The 19,172-nt window shown below is 40.8% G+C and overlaps 1 protein-coding gene across 2 annotated transcripts; it reads right to left on the reverse strand.

The window, feature by feature from the left end:
• Positions 1-1,366: 1,366 nt before the first annotated feature.
• mlc1 (modulator of VRAC current 1) lies at positions 1,367-18,607 on the reverse strand. 2 transcript variants are annotated; one of them, XM_052097422.1, is made up of 12 exons: positions 18,389-18,605; positions 8,611-8,852; positions 7,722-7,811; positions 7,564-7,617; positions 7,114-7,215; positions 6,888-6,989; positions 5,880-5,948; positions 5,617-5,733; positions 5,451-5,507; positions 5,113-5,235; positions 3,100-3,243; positions 1,367-2,264 (listed from the first exon to the last, which is right to left on the reverse strand). In XM_052097422.1, the coding sequence occupies exons 2-12, from the start codon at positions 8,848-8,850 to the stop codon at positions 2,184-2,186; spliced, it is 1,179 nt and encodes a 392-aa protein (XP_051953382.1). In that variant the 5' UTR covers positions 8,851-8,852; positions 18,389-18,605; the 3' UTR covers positions 1,367-2,183. The 2 variants fall into 2 exon arrangements, with proteins under 2 accessions (XP_051953382.1, XP_051953383.1); XM_052097423.1 differs by lacking the exon at positions 5,880-5,948 and having other exon boundaries at positions 18,389-18,607.
• Positions 18,608-19,172: the final 565 nt, after the last annotated feature.

Raw genomic sequence — 19,172 nt, forward strand, 5'->3', positions numbered from 1 at the left:
TTGGAATTACTGGTTACAGATTTTTAAAACTTATTTTGATTCCAATTGACACCGATTTGCTAAAGAATCATTTATACTGTTTTGTGAGCTGTTTAAACGAATTCAATGAAAATAACTAACTCAAAAGAAGATTCACTCACCTATCACACGTTATTATGGCATGCAGCACGTTTTCCTCTACACAACAGTAATATCTAGCCCATAAACTATTTTAGAGCAGAGAAAACCCACAAATATAAATACTATGCTATATATAATATAGGCAATTGTGAATTTTTTATTTTGTATTTGTGTAGTGAGAATATTTAAAAAACAATAATGCCATTAATCATTTTTGTTTATCAATAAATTTCATACAGGTTCAGTAAAAATTAAATTTTTTTTAATCAAACTAGGTGTGACCACCATATGCCTTTAGAGCAGCACCAGGGATGCTGTAGTGTTTTTAAAATCTAATTTAAGACCAAACAAACCCAAATAATCTAAATCATGTATCAAATACTCTTACTTAAACAGGGAGGGGAACATATTCAGCATGGCCTTAACATTGCTTATCCCATTATATAAATAAATATAAATTAGAGGTCAACCAATATTGCATTTTGCTGAAATGAGTATGTGTTAAAAAAAAGGCCATTAATCTACCAATAGTTTTTAAAATTTGTAGCCTATATTCAGTGTTGATAGTCTGTCCATCCTGTGATGGGGAGGGCCAGATAGAGGCTATAAGATTAAAAATTTTATTAAATTCCAGATGCAGTTTTAAACCAGGGGAAGAAAAAAACAATTAACAGCGCGGAACTTTAAAGACCTAAGCATACTCCACGCAATTACATGCCACCCAAGCTTGATTTCACGTGTTGTGAAAACAGCGCCAATGTTATATAATAAAGAATATATATATATATATATATATATATATATAATGATCAGTGCTCAATTCATAACCCAGCACAAGTACGCATTGCTTTCTCTGCGTTGCCACAAGGGGAACTAGAGTGGGTTTTCTTCTTTCAGTCAACAACTGTCATGGCGGACTCGAGCAGCAATTGAGTTTATCTTTTTGGAAAAATATATATTACTTTTTGTCCCCAGTCCATTCAAAAGAATGTGTATATTCACCGTGTCTCTCCCCACTTCTCAACTATCGACTCATCTACCAGGGCTATGTGGGGGCCATGTCATCTGTTGCAGGACTTGTTTTTCTACTTCTATTTTATTTGCAAAATAAATGTTTAGGAATTTAAAATTGACATTTGCGTTTCGAACTGTACACTGTATATTTATATCACCTTTGTGGTAAATGCAGGGAAACTCAAGGTCATTGTCCTCACCTGACTAAGGTTCATAGAATGTTTATAAAATATATTTTCCACAAGTCTCTATTTTGTCATATTTTATTGCTTGCACATTAGACTCTTACTAAATATCTCTAAAATTAGTGTACACAATCCACAAAAAACATACTCTGAATTGTATTGATCTTCAATGCCAGTTCAATGTAGAACCTACATTTTTACATTTGTACAAATTTAAAATCTAATGAAGTGAAACTGTTGAAGGCAGCTAAGCACATGGTAACATTCTGAACTGCAATATGGTTTTTACAGTGTCTTAGAATTCATAAAGACATCACATATTTAGCCTCTACTCTGCCATCTTCTTATATAATATACCTGTTCGCAGTCTAAATCTAGATAATGCAGAACAAGTACTGTGGATTGTAAATGCATAGTCGGTTTACAATTTACTTGCATATATACTGGTTCAAATGGTTCAACCATTTGCTCTTCTTATGATTTCTATTTCAGACTGTTATAGTAGACTATATTCATGATTGTGAGACACAACTTTAAACAGCTTGCTAAAAACCTGCCACACATTGTGACTCGGGTTCTTTTCCTGACTAAACTGTCATTTATTCAATAAAATCTTTTACAGATACATGATGACAAGTGTCAGGTGATGGTTATGACAAAATAAGTGTCAGCAAGTTTGAGAACTAGATGATGATTCCAGTTATGTTGCTTCATCCATATCATTCCATTTCCTCTCATGCTTGCAAATGTTTGTTCAATCACTGTCTCCGTAAGCTTTTCCAGCGACATTCTCATCCTCCACACACACTCATCTTTCAATTTCTTTCTCTCTGTTTTTTCCCCCTCTGATTCATGTATCTTTGCTCACTGGGCCATTTGGACCACCACTGCTTTCCAGGCCTTGTCTTTGTCAAACTTATTGAGTGTGCCATTTGACGTCTGTTGCTGTAAATAAAGAATGAGAGGAGAGGAAATGCTGACACCAGAGGTTGAAAAGAAATAACCTGATGTCATATTCCAATGGCCACCTTGGCATTTTACTTTGTCAATCAAAACAACCACCATTGTGACAAGAGTCAGATGGCTGGAACAGCACTGCCATTGCTGGGTGCCTGTGCTTTCATCACACTACAGAGGGTGTAGTACAAAGTTTTCTGTCTATCTCTGTTAACAGTACATGCACAGTCAGTAAGAACAATACACCACGTATACAACACACTTACTGTACTCTTAAAGGTGCTCTGTTCACCCAATAATGAAAATTATATCCTCATTTACTCACCCTCATGGTTATCCCAGATGTGTATGACTTTCTGTCTTCACCAGAACACATTTGAAGAAAAATAGAAAAATATCTTAGTTCAGTAGGTCCTTAAACTGCAAGTGGACGATAATCAGACTTTTGAAGCACCAAAAATCACAAACAGTCAGCTTAAACATCATCCGACTCCAGCGGTTAAATCAATGTCTTCTAAAGTGATACAATCACTTTTGGTGTGAAAAAAAAATCACTATTTAAGTACCATTTAACTTTTTAACTTTAAGCAATCATGTCACTTTAGAAGACATTAATTGAACTGCTGGAGTCGTATGGATGACGTTTATGCTGACTGTCTGTGATTTTTGGTGCTTCAAAAGTCTGATCACCATCCACTCGCATTTTAAGGACGTACTGAGCTAAGATATTTTTCTATTTTTCTTCAAATGTGTTCTGCTGAAGAACAAACCCTTTAAATTGTATTGTTAGTCATGGTATATGGTGGGAAATTTGTGTGTTTACCTCACAATATCTTGTGTCCCATTCAGTTGCTCCCTTGCGGAGACGGCTCTTGTAGGAAGCACACTGCACTATGGTGGCTAATGTCAGCACTGCCTGCACCAGCAGTAGCCCCATCAGGACAAGCTGCAGTATGTCATATGATTGCTGCATGCACAACACACATTCACAACCTTAATGTGCTTTAAACAACCTCTAAAATGGGTGTAAAAATTAGAAAGTATCACAGGTTTATATTTGAAAGGAATAGTTGGTTGCACTTTATTTACAGTACGTGTACATTCAGTATATTTACAGTGAACACTTACCAAAGAAAGTACTGAGTAATATTAGGGAACTACATCTACTTAATATGGGTATCTAGTAATTAATGTAGCTGTTGTAATTATATAGTAAGTAAATATAGAACAGTACTGTAAAATAAAGTCCTACCAAATAGTTTACTTTAAAGGGGCAGTATGTAACAATTTCATGTAATATTCACCCTTTTTTGCCAATGTGGGAACGGCTTGTGATGCAACATAAAAAACGAGCCCTTCCCGGACTTCCTAGGTTGCCTATTAAAGCCTGTAGACTGATTTTCATGCGAACGAAGCGGGACGGTTTTGCCGGGAAAATCCAAAGGATGTGACATTTATGCATGCTCTCGAGAGCTTTGCCTCAGTGTTTCTCTTCTGCTATTCTACAGCGTCAACAAACTGCAACACTAGGTAACGTTGTCTTAGAGATGGAATCCAGCAAACATCTGGCTCCCAGTACAACAACGACTACTACACAAACTCAGAGTAAGCCAAAAAAAAAAAAACATTTATCTACTGAATCCCGTCAAGCTTAGCGGGAATGTGATAGTGGTCGAGTAAAAACTACAGTGAACACCGGCAGAGCATTTGATTCCTGGAGGGACCTTCATTCGGTTTTAGGGATCAAAACCAACCCTGAATTGGCATTCTTCTAATTGGACAGGTAAGCTTACATAACTGCAAAGCATGTGAAATATAGTGCCATTAGGATTGATATCTGTCATTTTAACTAACTTGATCTTTCCTGTTAACACTGACGAAATGCAAGCTACCTTGCTTCGTAACTTTCAAATAATTTAAACAATCTTCTCAAGTATACAGGATCAAATTAAGGAAATATGCTGGTTTCTTGATCATAGTACAACCTATGACATACAAAACATACAATAGTGCAACATAACATTACAGTGCAACAGTAAACTGTCTGGTATAGTTCAGTATGTACCTGTATGTGTTTATCAGTATGCTATGTTAGCAGATAAGTAGTTTTAGTTTAGTCTCAAGTTTTGTAGTAAAACAATCATAACTGTTTAATTTGAATTATGCTACCTCATCTGTCAGCATGATGCCAGTAAATCACATTCAGTCTCTTTGTACGTTACGTCATTGTTTTGGCCGATGCTCGCTCGCTCGTGTTCCTATGGAGTGTGAGCATGAGCAAGAGCAACAGGTAGCTGGCTGCAGTTCACTTAACGGCCACATGTGTCATTAATAACATGGCTTTCTGTATCTTACATACTGCACCTTTAAAATTCTGCCATTATTTTCTCTCCCACATGCCGTTTCAAACCCATATGCTGTTATTTGTACTGTGGAACACAAAGAGAATTTCTGAAGAATCTAAGCATTTCTTTTGCATACATTAACTGTTCATAGAACATCATAAAAGCACCATATACCTGTAATTAGTCCATGTGACTCGTGTGCTATATTCCAATACTACTAAAAATGTTCCCCTTCATTGTCTCAAATCAATTAAGGCAACATACAGATGTATGCAACAGAGCTGCATTAAGATTCTTCAAATGCTCCTTTTGTGTTCCACAGACAAAATAACAGCACGTGGGCTTTGGAACAGCACGATGATGATTAAATTGTGACACCATTTTCATTTTGGGGTCAACTATTCATTTAAGGGGGTCAAAAGTTTAACCGCTGACATATTGGAACTGATTTGATGTAATTCGGTGCACAAAAATAACTAAATTGAACTCACCTTCGCTAATGGTACTTCATGTAGAAAAATCGTAATAAAATTGATCACGCTGCTGGACAAGAATCCAGAGGCTGAGAAAAGCAGTGGAGAGGTCACACTACTTACAGCAATCAGCATTTCCACCTACAGCAGAGTTTGTGATTGGTGGGTACGAGAGAAAAAGAGGGAGACCAAGGGAGCAGGAAAGAAAAAAAAAAGAAGCAGAGCGACAGTCCTTAGAGAAAATCGCACTTTAGAAAAGACAAACAGATGGGCTAAATTCATTATAATTGTTACTGTCCTCCTGGAACGTTTGTCTGGATTGCTTTAATGCTGAAAATACACTATTGGTGACTCACCAGACTCTTGCTGGGGTATTCTGCCACTACATGGCTGGCAATGGCACTGGGGAAACACTGCAGGGGTTATCACGCACATAAACAGTTTAGCAGTGAACCAATATTGCATTAAATGGATTATAAACTGGACTAATATATCTAATAATATTTTTAAATCAATACTCACAGCTACCAGAATCCAGAAGAAAGTGACTGAGAGGTATGGTTCTGGGAGTAGAGCACCCAAATTAAGAGCGATAATCCCTCCAAAAACAGCAGAGATGCCCACTATAACCTCAATTACCTGCATCACAGAAATAGCCGAATATCTACAGTGCACATCATAAATCAGTGTACACACATATTCACACACACACACACACAAACACACACACACACACACACACGCACACACACATGCACACACACACTCATTCGCAGGCAACTCACAGCAAAAGCCTTGAGAAGACGAGTGGGGAACAAAGCCGGGGACACAACCACAGGGCCATCATAGACTGGCTGGAGGAAAGAGATGGATGATAGCAATGAAGAAAAGAAAAAAGCAGAGAGATATACACAGGAGAGAGAGCGTATAAAATGCGTTTCAAATATGCTACAGACAAATACACTAAATCATGGGCATAATATCCAGATAATATCATCCTGGGACCAAGCAAATTTATTAGATTTTTCCCCCATGGCATTAGTGTTTGAAGAAAGTAGGCATGTAACGATACACAAATTTCACGATACGATACGGTTTAAAAAAAACAAAACAGCACCCACAAATGTTTCACTCAAACTTATTCAAGGATTAAACATAAATGTCTTTTAAATTATAAATGACACAACAGTGTCTGATATTGGCGACAAAAAGTAGAACTTTATAATAAAGTAATTTAAGCAATAGAACTGCATGTATTCTGTTGGACTGTAATGACAAAAACTAATATGAACTCACAATTTTCAAGTTTTTCTTGAGGAAAATGTTTGTCTATACTCGAGTTATTTATATTTGTATATCACTTTTAACAATAAACATAGTTTCAAATCAGCTTTATAGAAAATCATGCTTTAATGTCTTAAAGCCCTCAGTGATCAAGCGAAAGTAAAAGAAGAAAGAAAAAACTTTATTTATTTAGTGGAAAAAAAACTCAAGAGGAACCTGACCTCTGGTTTGACGATATATGTACATAATCCAATATTACTGACCATGCCGTTGCATACTGACTCTGTGTTTAAATCAGCATCTCCAGTTTACGAGCTTTGACATATTAACTGTCCAATTTGGGGGGGTGAAGCTAATTTTTAGGGTCGCAGCTACTACCCCGTGCCACCCTTGTGGCCACGCCCCTGCTTTAAACTGTGGGTTGCATTGATACATAAAAATTCAGTTCTCTTCAGAGCACAAAAGTCTAGTTGCTGGGTCCCAGGAGGATTATATGTAAATGGCCACACCTTTCCATGACTGCAGCAGTCCTCAGCCGAGCGTGCTGATAAGATAACAGTACTGGCCGTGAGCACTTCCAGCACAATAAGCAGGAGCAGGTTAAAGTTAATCTTGAAGATAAAAAATAGTATGTAACTGTTACAATACAGGCATTTTTTTTAATATATAGAGATGTAACATGCACATTACAGTTTAGTGGCTGTATTGCTGGGATTATAGTTGTGATGTTCTTACATTGATGGCCGAGGGACTAATAGCGAGCTTACATCCGAACCACACCAGACAAGTTGTTGTCACAGCAAAGGAAGACACATAGACCATTTGAAAATCAGACACCTGCAAACACAGGAAGAGTTACATACAGCAGCAATCTCTTGGCTGCAGGGCCATAGCTGGTGGGGTGAAATGCGGTAACAATTCTAGGAGCTCAAATTTCCAGGGGGCCCACAACAAATTGTTAAACTGTATTTTTTTAATAGATCAGGGGCAATATACAGACAGGGGGCCCAGAATTCCTTGCTATGGCCCTGCTTGGCCTTTTAAATCTATCTTACATGCATGATTCAAGCAGTTAATTTGGCCAAAGAACTTGTTAACATCCAATGTTTATTAGTTCAGAGAAGGCTTTTACAACTTGGCAGAGATGATGTTTATGTATTTGCTAAAAAATATCCTTTCACTCACTGCAACTTGTCTGTTCTTGGCAATAGTGAAGCTCACCACTGCAGCTGGTATGCTCTGAAATCAAGTAAGCCAAACATAATGTCAACTTCAAATCAGCTAATAGCTTCATCTATGAGCATATTAATTTGTGAAGGTCTACCCTGAGGAGAGATACTCACAGATCCAGCTGCACAACGCAGGTAGTCCATTGCAGCTGGAAACACATTACCCATGTATAGGGAGAAAGCTGCTGCTATCAGCAAGCTACTCTGGGGTTCAGAAAAAGATGGACACACTCAATCCTTAAATACAGTGGGATACAAAACTCTATTGCATTTTTTTTGTAATTAAAATTTTAATTACAAGTTATTTTATCAACATAATAATTGGAGTTAAATATTAAAAACATTGAGAAATTAAAATGAAGAAAGTACCCCTTGACTTTAAAGGGATGGTTCACCCAAAAATTGGAATTCTCTTATTATTTACTCAACCTCATGATATCACGGGTGTGTAGCAATGATTAAGAGTTAAAATGTTCTTAAATATTGATCTTTTTTGCACCAATTAATTTAACCGCTGAAGTTGCATCAATGACATTTATGTCTATGATTTTTGGATCTTCAAAAATCGGATCACCATCCACTTGCATTTTAAGGACTTACTGAGCTTAGATCTTTTTCTAATTGTCTTCAAATGTGTCCTGGTTAAGAAAGAAAGTCATACACGCCCATATCCCAAGGGTGAGTAAATAATGAGAGAATTTTCATTTTTGGGTGAACTATGCCTTTTATGAGAGTTTGATTTCAAACTAGACTCCCCGAGTTTATGCAAAACCTGATGATCCATGCAATCCCAGCATGATTTGAAAATGTTTTAAAGAGCATCTTGTGTGCTTCAATGGAAGCAAGGAAATCTGACCTTTTGCACACAGGAGTTGCCATTCTCAATGTCACAAATTCAGTGCTTATGCAATGCTTATTTGAAAAAAGAATATTCTTTCAACTTCATAACATTTCTTTATTTCAAATTGGTCAAAATCCTAAACTCCTAGGTTTGAACTCTTACCCCTATGACGACACTGTAAAGCCATATTCTGTAGCTAAAGCAGGGATGTAATGGACCAGGTTTATCCAGTTGCAGGTCACTGGCCCTGACATCTACTGTGTAACTGTCTCTCTCCAACCTCTCTCTCTCCAGATGCCGACTCAGTGTCCCAAGCCCACTGTTTCGTTCCATGGTGGACATCTGGGCATAGCTGAACACTTCCTGGGCTGATGCCTCCTCTCGTTGCATCCTAATATCCATAGCTCCAAAAAATATACATTTTGAATATAAATCTCTTACATTGACTAGACACAAAAAAACTCACTAAATGCAAAGATTTTAAGATGAAGGTAAAGCATATGGCCTACAAGTTATTGACAGATTTCAATTTGAATTCTCAGTTCACAAAGGACTTTAAATGTCATTCAGAACATGATATTTGTCACTATTCTTGGTGTAATTGAAGGTCAACCAAGAACTACAACAGAACTACAGAGGCCCCCAAAAAGTATTCTGAAACTTAAAGGAATAGTTCACCCAAAAAAAGAAAATTCTCTCATAATTTTCTCACCCTCATGGCATCCCATATGAGTATGATTTTCTTTCTACTGCAGAACGCAATGATTTTTTAAAGAATATTTCAGCTCTGTTGGTCCATACAATGCAAGTTAATTTTGACCAAAGCTTTAAAGTTCCAAAAAGCACATAAAGGCAGCATGAAAGTAATCCATAATACTCCAGTGGTTTAAGCCACTCTGTAAAAAATGTCAGTAATTTTAACATTAAAATACTGTAACAATGCTACAGAAATAAAATGTTAATTGATTAACAAACATTAACAGTAAAATATACAGTAATTTTTTGTATATGTTTTAAAAGACAATACAGTAGTTTTTACAATAAAATGTTGTTTTGTAGATGTAAAAAGTAAGATTTTTCCTGTATAATTAATGGTAAAAACTTACATTATGTTTAACAAGAGAGTACATGTACTTTACAGTAATTATTGTTAAAATTACAGTAAAAAATGTAATCGGGCGTTCCCAGAATTCCCTGTGTGACCCATTACATTTCATTATATTTCATGGGAATAATTATGTTTAATATTAGTTTTAATATTAGTTATGTACTTTAGGTTGTTCTGTTTTATATTTGATGTAGTTTAGTTCATGTTTACTGCATTATTTAAATCTCACATGTGTTACCCTCATGGTGTTTAGTGTTTGCGTGAGTGACACTGAGCACTCTACATGTTTATTGGTCATTGCTCCTGGAAGAGTCACTATTGGTGAACTTCATGTCACCATGTTCCGTTCTTTAGTTACTACTGTGATTAAAAAATACCTTATGAAGTAAAAAGCAGATGTTTACAGTTTCAGAAGGCTTATATCAAGGTTATGATATTTTTTTTACTGTAATTTTAACATAATTTTTTACAGTGCCAGCATGGTCATCTACATTACAACCATTTTAAACTGTTAACTTTACAGGTTGTTCTGTAAAGTTGTTTGCATTTTTACTGTCTTTTTTTTACATAATTATTCTGGCAACCACAGCTGACAGTTTTTTTTTTTTTTGGTAAAAACAACAGTCTTCTGAAGCAACCCAATGGATGTTGGCCTTTTTCAATATACATCTTGACATCAGCAGTATCCTAGGCAATCATAATTCCAACAGTGTTGTTTAAAGTATTCAGGTGTCATACTTAAGAGTAAAAATAACTCATAGAACTCAGGTAAAAGTTAAAGTAGCCCATGAGAAATATAATTAAGTAAAAATATTAAAGTAACTGATATTAAATTTACTTAAGTTTCAAAAGTACAAGTAATCCCATAAATTACGGAACAATTTATTAATCCCATAGCAACTAATTTGATTGCTGGTGCCACTGGAGTTTATATTAGGAGTTAACTCAAGAACTGCTCTGACCAATCAGTCAGTGCGTAAATACACTCATCTAGTGCAAAAATAACAAAGTGCACAATAGGAACAATGTGCAAAAATCAAGCAAATTGACAGTTTAGATTTCATTAATTTTGTGCTATACCTATGAAGAGTAAAGCTTGCCAGAAAATTAAATTCATTTAGCTAGTTTATATGAGGTAACAAAATAACATTGTCCATCAGTACTGTTTATTAATTTGTCTGGAAACAGATTTAAACTTACATTATCAGTTTCTTGTCTTTCTCAGTTGAGACAGACAGAACATGGTGCCCAGCGCACGCTTCCCTTGTGATTTTGATTTTGATTTTGATTCATATTCGTGATTCGTGAAACAAATCATTCAGACCACTTTTTGAATCGTTTCGATCAGTTCAATTGAATAAAATTTAAAAGATTCAACCAAATGGATTCTTTCACGGAACAGACATCACTAACACCAATCTGCATCCAATTTAGTCCTACACATACAGCTAGGTTATTTTCTTTGGCAATGTTCAGTCGCAAAAGTAACGAAAGTGTCTGGAGACATTTACATGACTTTGAAACATGGCAAAAACAATCAGTGTCCAAATAATTTTCGGGTTCCGTTATCGACAATGTCGACAATAAAAAATTGACGTCAAATATGTTCGTTGTAGAATAGTCGTTTGATCTCATTTAACGTAACATGGGATCACAATAAACTCTAATGATGAGAGCAGCACTGACTGAGGAGAGGAAGAATTACACAGCTCACAGTCCAGATGCACACTAAACTTTCCAAACAGCTTCAGGTGATGTAGATTGCAAAGTACATGGGATTTATACAAAATACCAAATAAGTAAATACAAAAGCACTCTCTTTGTGGAATAAGTAGAGTCGGAGCTCTTTAAAGAATTCGCCCGTGTGTTATATTAATGCATTATAGCTTTATTAAAGTTCAAATAATACAGAATTAACTATAAATTCCGACACAATAATTTTTATGTGTAGTCAGCACCTCTTCTATGAGTTGCATGAATGTTCCGATCTAATGCCGAGTTTACACTGAGTTGTGTAATATGAACGTACCACGATCGACATCTTTGAAAGTCGTGTAGTGGGAGAGATTGAAACTGCACCCGGCTGATGCGCACTCTGTTGCGAGGACGCTCATCCCTCGAGCCCGCACTTGCTAAAGCTTGATCATAACGCATTGGCTCACGACTTATTGAATCATAATATATGCGTCACTGTGTTTCTTATCGTGAAGAAAATTGGCAATACACAGCTTTATTAATAAGAGAGAGTTAAAGATGGATTGAAGTGAACAGAAAAGTGAGAGAGGTAGTCTTCGCCCCATTATACACTGCTATAAAATACGTTTATGATTTGTTTGTTTTTTACTTGTTTTCCAAAATAAATATCTAAAACTTATTTAAAACAAAGTACATTTACTTTAGCAGCTATAGAATGTTGAATATAATATTAAAAATACAAATATTTTTAATTATCTAAAAATTCTTAAAAAAAAGATGCATTCACCTGAGAAGCAGCATATAAGATATTTAGACATCTTGAATAGAAGTATATTTTGTCTTTACTGCACTCGCAGAAGTTTAACCAAGTAAAAAATACACATGTATACAAAATACACTTACTGTATATTTAATATAAATTCTCTTAAAATCTAAATATCTTATATGTTGCTTCTCAAGTAAATGTATCTTGTTTAAAGGATTTTTTTGACAATTTTAAATGGAAAAAAGACAAAACACTTGATAACAATATTTTTTTTTTAACAAATTGTGGCAGCGGGGGCGTGGTCAAGCGCCCGTCCGGGAGAGAGAAGCGGTAAGGGCGCTCACACCTGGGCCAAATTATGTCTAACACCTGTGTCTAATTGCAGTAGCGTGAGGAGAGCGGCATAAAAAGCAGAAAACGGAGAGCCTCGAGAGGGAGAGCCCGACACCAAGCCAAGAGAAACTAATTGTTGTGATAATATTGTGAAAGTAAAAAAGATTAAAAGAAGCCTTACCTTTGACGCTGTTTCCTGTCCCTTCCTTAGTGGAAAGTGTTACACTGGTGCCGAAACCCAGGACATAAAAAAAAACCATAATAATGGAACAGAGTCGCCCCATAGAGTCCTCCCAGCTGGCTGAAGTCCTCCAGTCCCTCGCGACACTCCACCAGAGCCACCAACAATCCCTGCTTGAGCTCCGCAAGACCAGGATCGCCGCTTTTTTGAAATCATGCGGGCTCAAGCAGAGGACCGGCTCGCCATCCGAGCCTCCTCAGCCAGGAGGCCGCTCCAGCCGCAGCCGCGACCCCGACACCCACGCCACATTGCCCCCACCAGCGCTACAGAAGATGGGGCCGGCGGATCTACCCAGAGGCCTTCATCGACCTCTTCGAGAGGACGGCGGAGATTTGGGGTGGCCCCAAGACCAGTGGGCAGCCCGATTAGTCCCTCTCCTGTCCGGGAAGCACAACTCGCGGCCCAACAACTGCCGGCAACAAGCCTCCTGGCTTACAACGATCTGCGAAGAGCCATCCTGCAACGGGTTGGTCGGTCCCCAGAGGAAAGTCGCCAACTCTTCCGGCCTTAAAACTGGAGAAATCCGACCGCCCGCTCGCGTCGCCCAACGGCCCGCGTGATGCGTGTCGGAGGTGGCTGCTTGCGCTGGACCGCGGCGCCGAGGAGCTCGTCGACCAGGTGGTACTGGAGCAGTTTGTCCAGCGCTTGCCCCGAAGACGGCCGAGTGGGTCCAGTGCCACCGCCCGGCGCCGCTGGAGGAAGCCGTCCGCTCGCGGAGGACCACATGGCGGCGATTCCGAGGGCGGATGAGCCCTCTCTGTCTGTCTCCCCTTTCCCTGTGTCTTCCCCTGTTTTTTTCCCTCCCCTCTTCCCTCTCGCTCTGCTCTCTCCCCAGGGTCCGCTCCTGCCCCCCGCAGGCGTGGAGCTGCTCAGCCCAACTCCCCGGGTCTTGGGAACGCCCACCAAGCCCTTTCTCCATCCTTCAGCCGCCTCCTCCTCAGGTGGGGGCTCCGCCAGCACGGTGCGGCCGCAGCGCCTGGGCCGGTCTGCTGGAGGTGCGGGACCCGACCACTTCCGGATCAGTGCCCGCTGATGGAAATAGGGGCGTGGTACGGGTCTCCGATGTTCCACAGGCTGCCCCCGATCGGGTTGGAGCGCATCGGATTCCGTAAGAATCCAGGGTACATACCAAGCTTTGTTGGATACCGGCTGTAACCAGACCACCATCCACCAACGCTTGGTTCAACCCGGGCTTTGGGCTCAGCTAAACTGGTGAGGGTAAGGTGGTACACGGGATATTCACAAATATCCCGTGGTGACTCTGGCGATCAAATTCAGGGAGAAAAACATAGTGTAGAGGCAGCTGTTAGTCCTCGCCTCACCCATCCGCTAATTTTGGGTACGGATTGGCCGAATTTTAGAAAGTTATTGGAGGGAGTTTGTGCGGATGGGTCCTGCGCGAGAGTGAAGGGGTGTGTGATGTGCGATGCTTTGGCGGGGAGGCGGAGCCAGGGCCGCCCTCGACTGCTCCGAAGTGACGTGGGAAGGGGCGAGGTGGACGCTCCTCCTCTCCGGAATTCCCGGAGGGGACTTCCCTTGGAGCAGTCGCGGATGATACCCTTAAGCACGCTTTGACCAAGTGAGAGTAATCGATGGTCAACAACTCCGCCGGTGTCGCCGCCTCATATCCGTGATTTTTCGCTTATTAAAGATCGCTTATACAGGGTGACGAGGACGCTCAAACAAAAGAGGAAGTAACACAATTATTGATTCCACGGAGCCGCCGGGAAATGGTTTTCCAGGCGGCTCACTATAATCCTATGGCCGGTCACCTAGGGGAACGAAAAACACTTCTCCGCCTAATAGCCCGCTTCTATTGGCCGGGCATTGGCGGTGACGCCCGCAGGTGGTGTGCGGCGCGTCGCGAATGTCAGCTGGTAAACCCACCGCCACCCCAAAAGCGCTTTTGCGCTCTCTACCATTAATCGAGGTCCCCTTCGAAAGAATTGGGATGGACCTCGCCGGGCCATTAGAACGGTCAGCACGCCGGACATCGCCGCGTTAGTCCTAGTGGATTACGCGACGCGATATCCGGAAGCAGTGCCTCTGAGCAACATCTCCGCGACGTAGTGTTGCAGGGGCACTCTTCAAGATAATCTCCCGGTGGGGATTCCGAAAGAAATCCTCACCGATCAAGGCACAACTTTTATGTCACGGACACTTCGCTAACTTTACGAAGCTCTTGGGCATTAAATCGATTCAAGACTAGCGCTTACTCATCCTCAGACAGATGGCCTAGTGGAACGGTTTAATAAAACGCCAAGAACATGATTCGTGAATTGCGCACGCATGACGCTTAGAAATTGGGATAAGTGGCTAGACCCCTGTTATTTGCGGCACGAGAGGTCCCGCAAGCCTCCACCGGTTCTCCCCGCTTGAGCTGCTGTACGGGCGACGCCTCGCGGTGTCCTCGATGTCATCCGTGAAAATTGGGAGGAGGGACCTTCTAATGCCAAAAATGAAATTCAATACGTTCTTGATCTTCGAGCAAAGCTCCACACACTGGGGCGATTAACACAAGAGCATTTGCTCCAAGCTCAAGAACGCCAACGCCGGCTGTATGACAGGGGTGCTCAGCTACGGAATTTGCACCGGAGATAAAGTGCTTGTATTACTCCCAACATCGAAGCTCAAAATTACTCGCCAAGTGGCAAGGACCGCTTTGAGGTCACACGACGAGTAGGGGATCTCGATTATGAAGTCAAACGCACCGATAGAGGGGGCGCTGTCAAATATATCACCTCAACCTCCTGAAATTGTGGAGGGAGGAGGCGGCCTCTGTGACGTTGGCCACGGTAGTTCCGGAGAGGGCGGAGCTCGGACCGGAGGTAAACAAAAACTACAATCTTAACACTCCGGTCACTTGTGGGGGCCAGCTCTCACCGCTGCAGCTCACAGAGGTTTCCGAAGTTACAAAAAGAGTTTGCGGACGTGTTTTCCCTCTCCGGGCCGTACTGAACCTCATACAGCACCACATCGAGACCGAGCCGGGCGCGGTGGTGCGTTGTCGCCTCTATCGCTACCCGAACATAAAAAGAAAGTCGCTCGGGAAGAATTAGATGCAATGCTCGATATGGGAGTAATAGAGGAATCCCACAGTGATTGGTCCAGCCCGGTTGTTCTTGTTCCCAAGAGTGATGGGTCGGTTCGGTTCTGTGTGGATTACAGGAAAGTCAACGCGGTGTCTAAATTTGACGCGCACTCAATGCCCCGTGTTGATGAACTGCTCGATCGGTTAGGTACTGCTCGATTTTACTCGACCCTGGATTTAACAAAGGGCTATTGGCAGATCCCCTTGACACCAATGTCCCGCGAGAAAACAGCCTTCACCACGCCGCTTGGATTACACCAATTTGTGACGCTTCCTTTCGGTTTGTTCGGGGCCCCAGCCACGCTCCAGCGACTCATGGATCGGATCCTCAGACCGCGATACCGCTGCACGCCGCTGCCTATTTGGATGACATTATCATCTATAGCAATGATTGGCAGCGGCACATGCATCATCTGAGGGCCGCCCTGAGATCGCTGCGACGGGCGGGCTCACGGCAAACCCTAAGAAGTGTGCGGTTGGGCGTGTGGAGGTACGGTATCTGGGGTTCCACTTGGGTCATGGCCAGGTGCGCCCCCAAATTGAAAAGACTGCGGCGACATGCGACTTGCCCTAGACCTAAGACCAAAAAGGGGTGAGACAGTTCCTGGGGCTGGCTGGCTATTACAGAAGATTTGTGCCTAATTATTCGGACGCCACCAGCCCGCTGACTGATCTCACTAAAAAGGGGGCTCCAGATCCGTCCAATGGTCGGAGCAGTGTCAACAGGCGCTTACGCAGATTAAAGCTGCACTTTGTGGGGGCCGCTTTACATGCACCTGATTTTTCTCTCCCTTTTATTTTGCAGACGGACGCTTCAGACAGAGGGCTGGGGGCCGTACTCGCAGCTGGTGGAGGGGAGGAGCCCGGTGCTGTACATTAGTCGGAAGCTCTCCTTAAGGGAGACTAAGTACAGCACCGTGGAAAAGGAGTGTTTGGCCATCAAGTGGGCGGTCCTCACCCTCCGCTACTACCTGCTGGGGCGGGCCTTCACCCTCTGTTCGGATCATGCCCCACTCCAGTGGCTCCACCGCATGAAGGATACTAACGCCCGGATCACCCGCTGGTATCTCGCCTCCAGCCTTTTAAATTCAAGGTGATCCACAGACCGGGTGCAGATGGCTGCCGCCGACTTCCTCTCCAGAAATGGGGAGTGGTAGGCAGGCCGGATGACGCCTCGCCTGAGTCGGGCGGTGGGGGTATGTGGCAGCGGGGCGTGGTCAAGCGCCCGTCCGGGAGAGAGAAGCGGTAAGGGCGCCACACCTGGGCCAAATTATGTCTAACACCTGTGTCTAATTGCAGTAGCGTGAGGAGAGCGGCATAAAAAGCAGAAAACGGAGAGCCTCGAGGGGGAGAGCCCGACACCAAGCCAAGAGAAACTAATTGTTGTGATAATATTGTGAAAGTAAAAAAAGATTAAAAGAAGCCTTACCTTTGACGCTGTTTCCTGTCCCTTCCTTAGTGGAAAGTGTTACACAAATATTTTTATTAAACTTAACAAAAAGTATTTTTTCCCCCTTTAATTCTGTGAATGTCATTTAGAGATATTTTTAAAAGATGATTTTGTCTTTATTGTTAGTAAGCATATTTAATACAACCTTTTAAGTCAGGGCACAAGCTGAATAATAGATAAAGAGCTAAAGATTAATCGTTGCAATAACCTCAGAATAGTCGAATAATCGTTCTAATAATCGTTAGATTATTATCAAAATAATCATTCGTTGCAGCCCTACATTAAAATCTGTTATTTTTGTGAAAATTTTGTATGTGGATTAAGGCACTTTTATAAGTGACAATAATAATAATTGTATTCTATAACTTAATTCTGCTGTTCCAACATTTTGCCCATATTGAGTTTGGATAAGATTGTCTAAATTATCTGATGAAATGTCAGTGCAAATCCATGAAGATCTGTGTTAACTCTACTATAGTTTTAAATTGTGCCTTTCAAAGCATACTACAGTAGATATCAATATTACATCAGAAGACAGACTACTCTCATTCACACTGCCAAACCTTGCGTAACTTTATAAATAGCGCCTCTAAAATATTTAGCCAACATAACAAATAAAACTGAGACGAAATGGTTTCTTGCAATTTCAACATCTTGCTTCATTCAACAAATTTACATGAACATTTGCTTAACTGGCACACTTGAGAAAACATATGAAGCAAAAATATTGGGTTTTACAGTGACATAACTGCAACCTGCTAAGCTTTTGAAAAATGCGTTCTTCACCGTTTAGAGAAAGCAGGGGCTTGGAGGTGCTCCAAGAACACACAAGTGTCTGTTTTGTTCTAAAAGCTTCTATATCGCATCTTTGCACTGATAAATAATCTCATGAGACATACAACATGAGCCCTTGGTTCTACATTTTACCAATAATTACCATAATCTCTTATTTTCAGGGGAAAACAGCAATATTTTGTTCAATAATAAAGAAATAAACTGCAAACAAACAGCTCCCTCTTCAAAACCTGCATGCACAATGAATACAAAGCACTTTCATGGTATTACATAAACAGTGCAGGAACACAGAGCAATAAAGAGGATGAAGTGCAGGGAAAATGCATGAAGGCAATCATTCATCAAAAGTTTGAAAACATCAACGTTTCCTCTAAACTTCATTCTCAGCTTCACTTGCTAAACCACATTCATTCGTTTGATCTCTCTGGTCCTCTTTAACTTGATCTCTGCTTCCCACTCACCTGCCTCCTCCTTAAAGATGTCGTTTGTGTCAGTTTAGCCCACCTGTTCACTCTCTGCTGTGAAGGTGCAAGAACTAGCCAAGGATCTAGTGTTACGTTGTTTTACTTTGTCTTCTTGTTTTTCCTCCTCTCTCTCTCTCTCTCTCTCTCTCTCCGTCCCCTCCACTCCAAGTAAAAAAAACAAATACAAAGAAAAAAAACAACTTTTGGAGCGTTTCAAAGGGTGGAACAGAAAGCGTGTTGCCCTGCCAGCCAGTTTTGGTCTGTGAAAGCAAATTAAGGGGTGAGATGGGGCTCAGATGAGGGGCTGCTGAGCTCAGAGCCCCTTATTGCTCTGTTCAACTCATTGAGGGAACTCACACATAAATCAACACCACCCCCCCGCTGCCATACGCACACACAAAAAACACACACAAAGTGAAAGAATGCACATAATCTGAAACAAGTTGCCCTATGTAGACATGCACACAGTCAGATGAACACAAATGCCTTTTCTCATCCATGAGTATGTCAACACCAGGCTACACATATGTGTTCAAAGATACACACTCATTTATTTTTCGTCCTGATGGAGACTTTACATTAACTGGTTTTGTATTTATACTGAGGTAATGATGATTTATTTTTTATAAATAAATAGACACTATTCTTACTCTGTTGTATTGTATTATAAAAGTATGAACACTGTACATTTTAGCCATAAGCCAAATCTTAACTGTAATCTTGAAATAAGCATTTTCAGAATACAAAAAAAAACAAAAAAACAAACATTTATCTTTATGAA

The sequence above is a fragment of the Xyrauchen texanus genome, chromosome 29 (assembly GCF_025860055.1).
Source record: "Xyrauchen texanus isolate HMW12.3.18 chromosome 29, RBS_HiC_50CHRs, whole genome shotgun sequence".
In the NCBI taxonomy this organism is placed as follows: Eukaryota; Metazoa; Chordata; class Actinopteri; order Cypriniformes; family Catostomidae; genus Xyrauchen; species Xyrauchen texanus.

Excerpts from the sequence above, each read along its gene's own strand:
- mlc1 (XM_052097422.1), bottom strand. The coding sequence starts at position 8,850 with ATGGATATTAGGATGCAACGAGAGGAGGCATCAGCCCAGGAAGTGTTC. Across the intron at positions 5,734-5,879 it reads GTCTTCTCAAGGCTTTTGCT|GTAATTGAGGTTATAGTGGG; the intron begins GTGAGTTGCCTG and ends TCTGTGATGCAG. Across the intron at positions 3,244-5,112 it reads ATGAAGTACCATTAGCGAAG|CAATCATATGACATACTGCA; the intron begins GTGAGTTCAATT and ends TTGTGCATGCAG.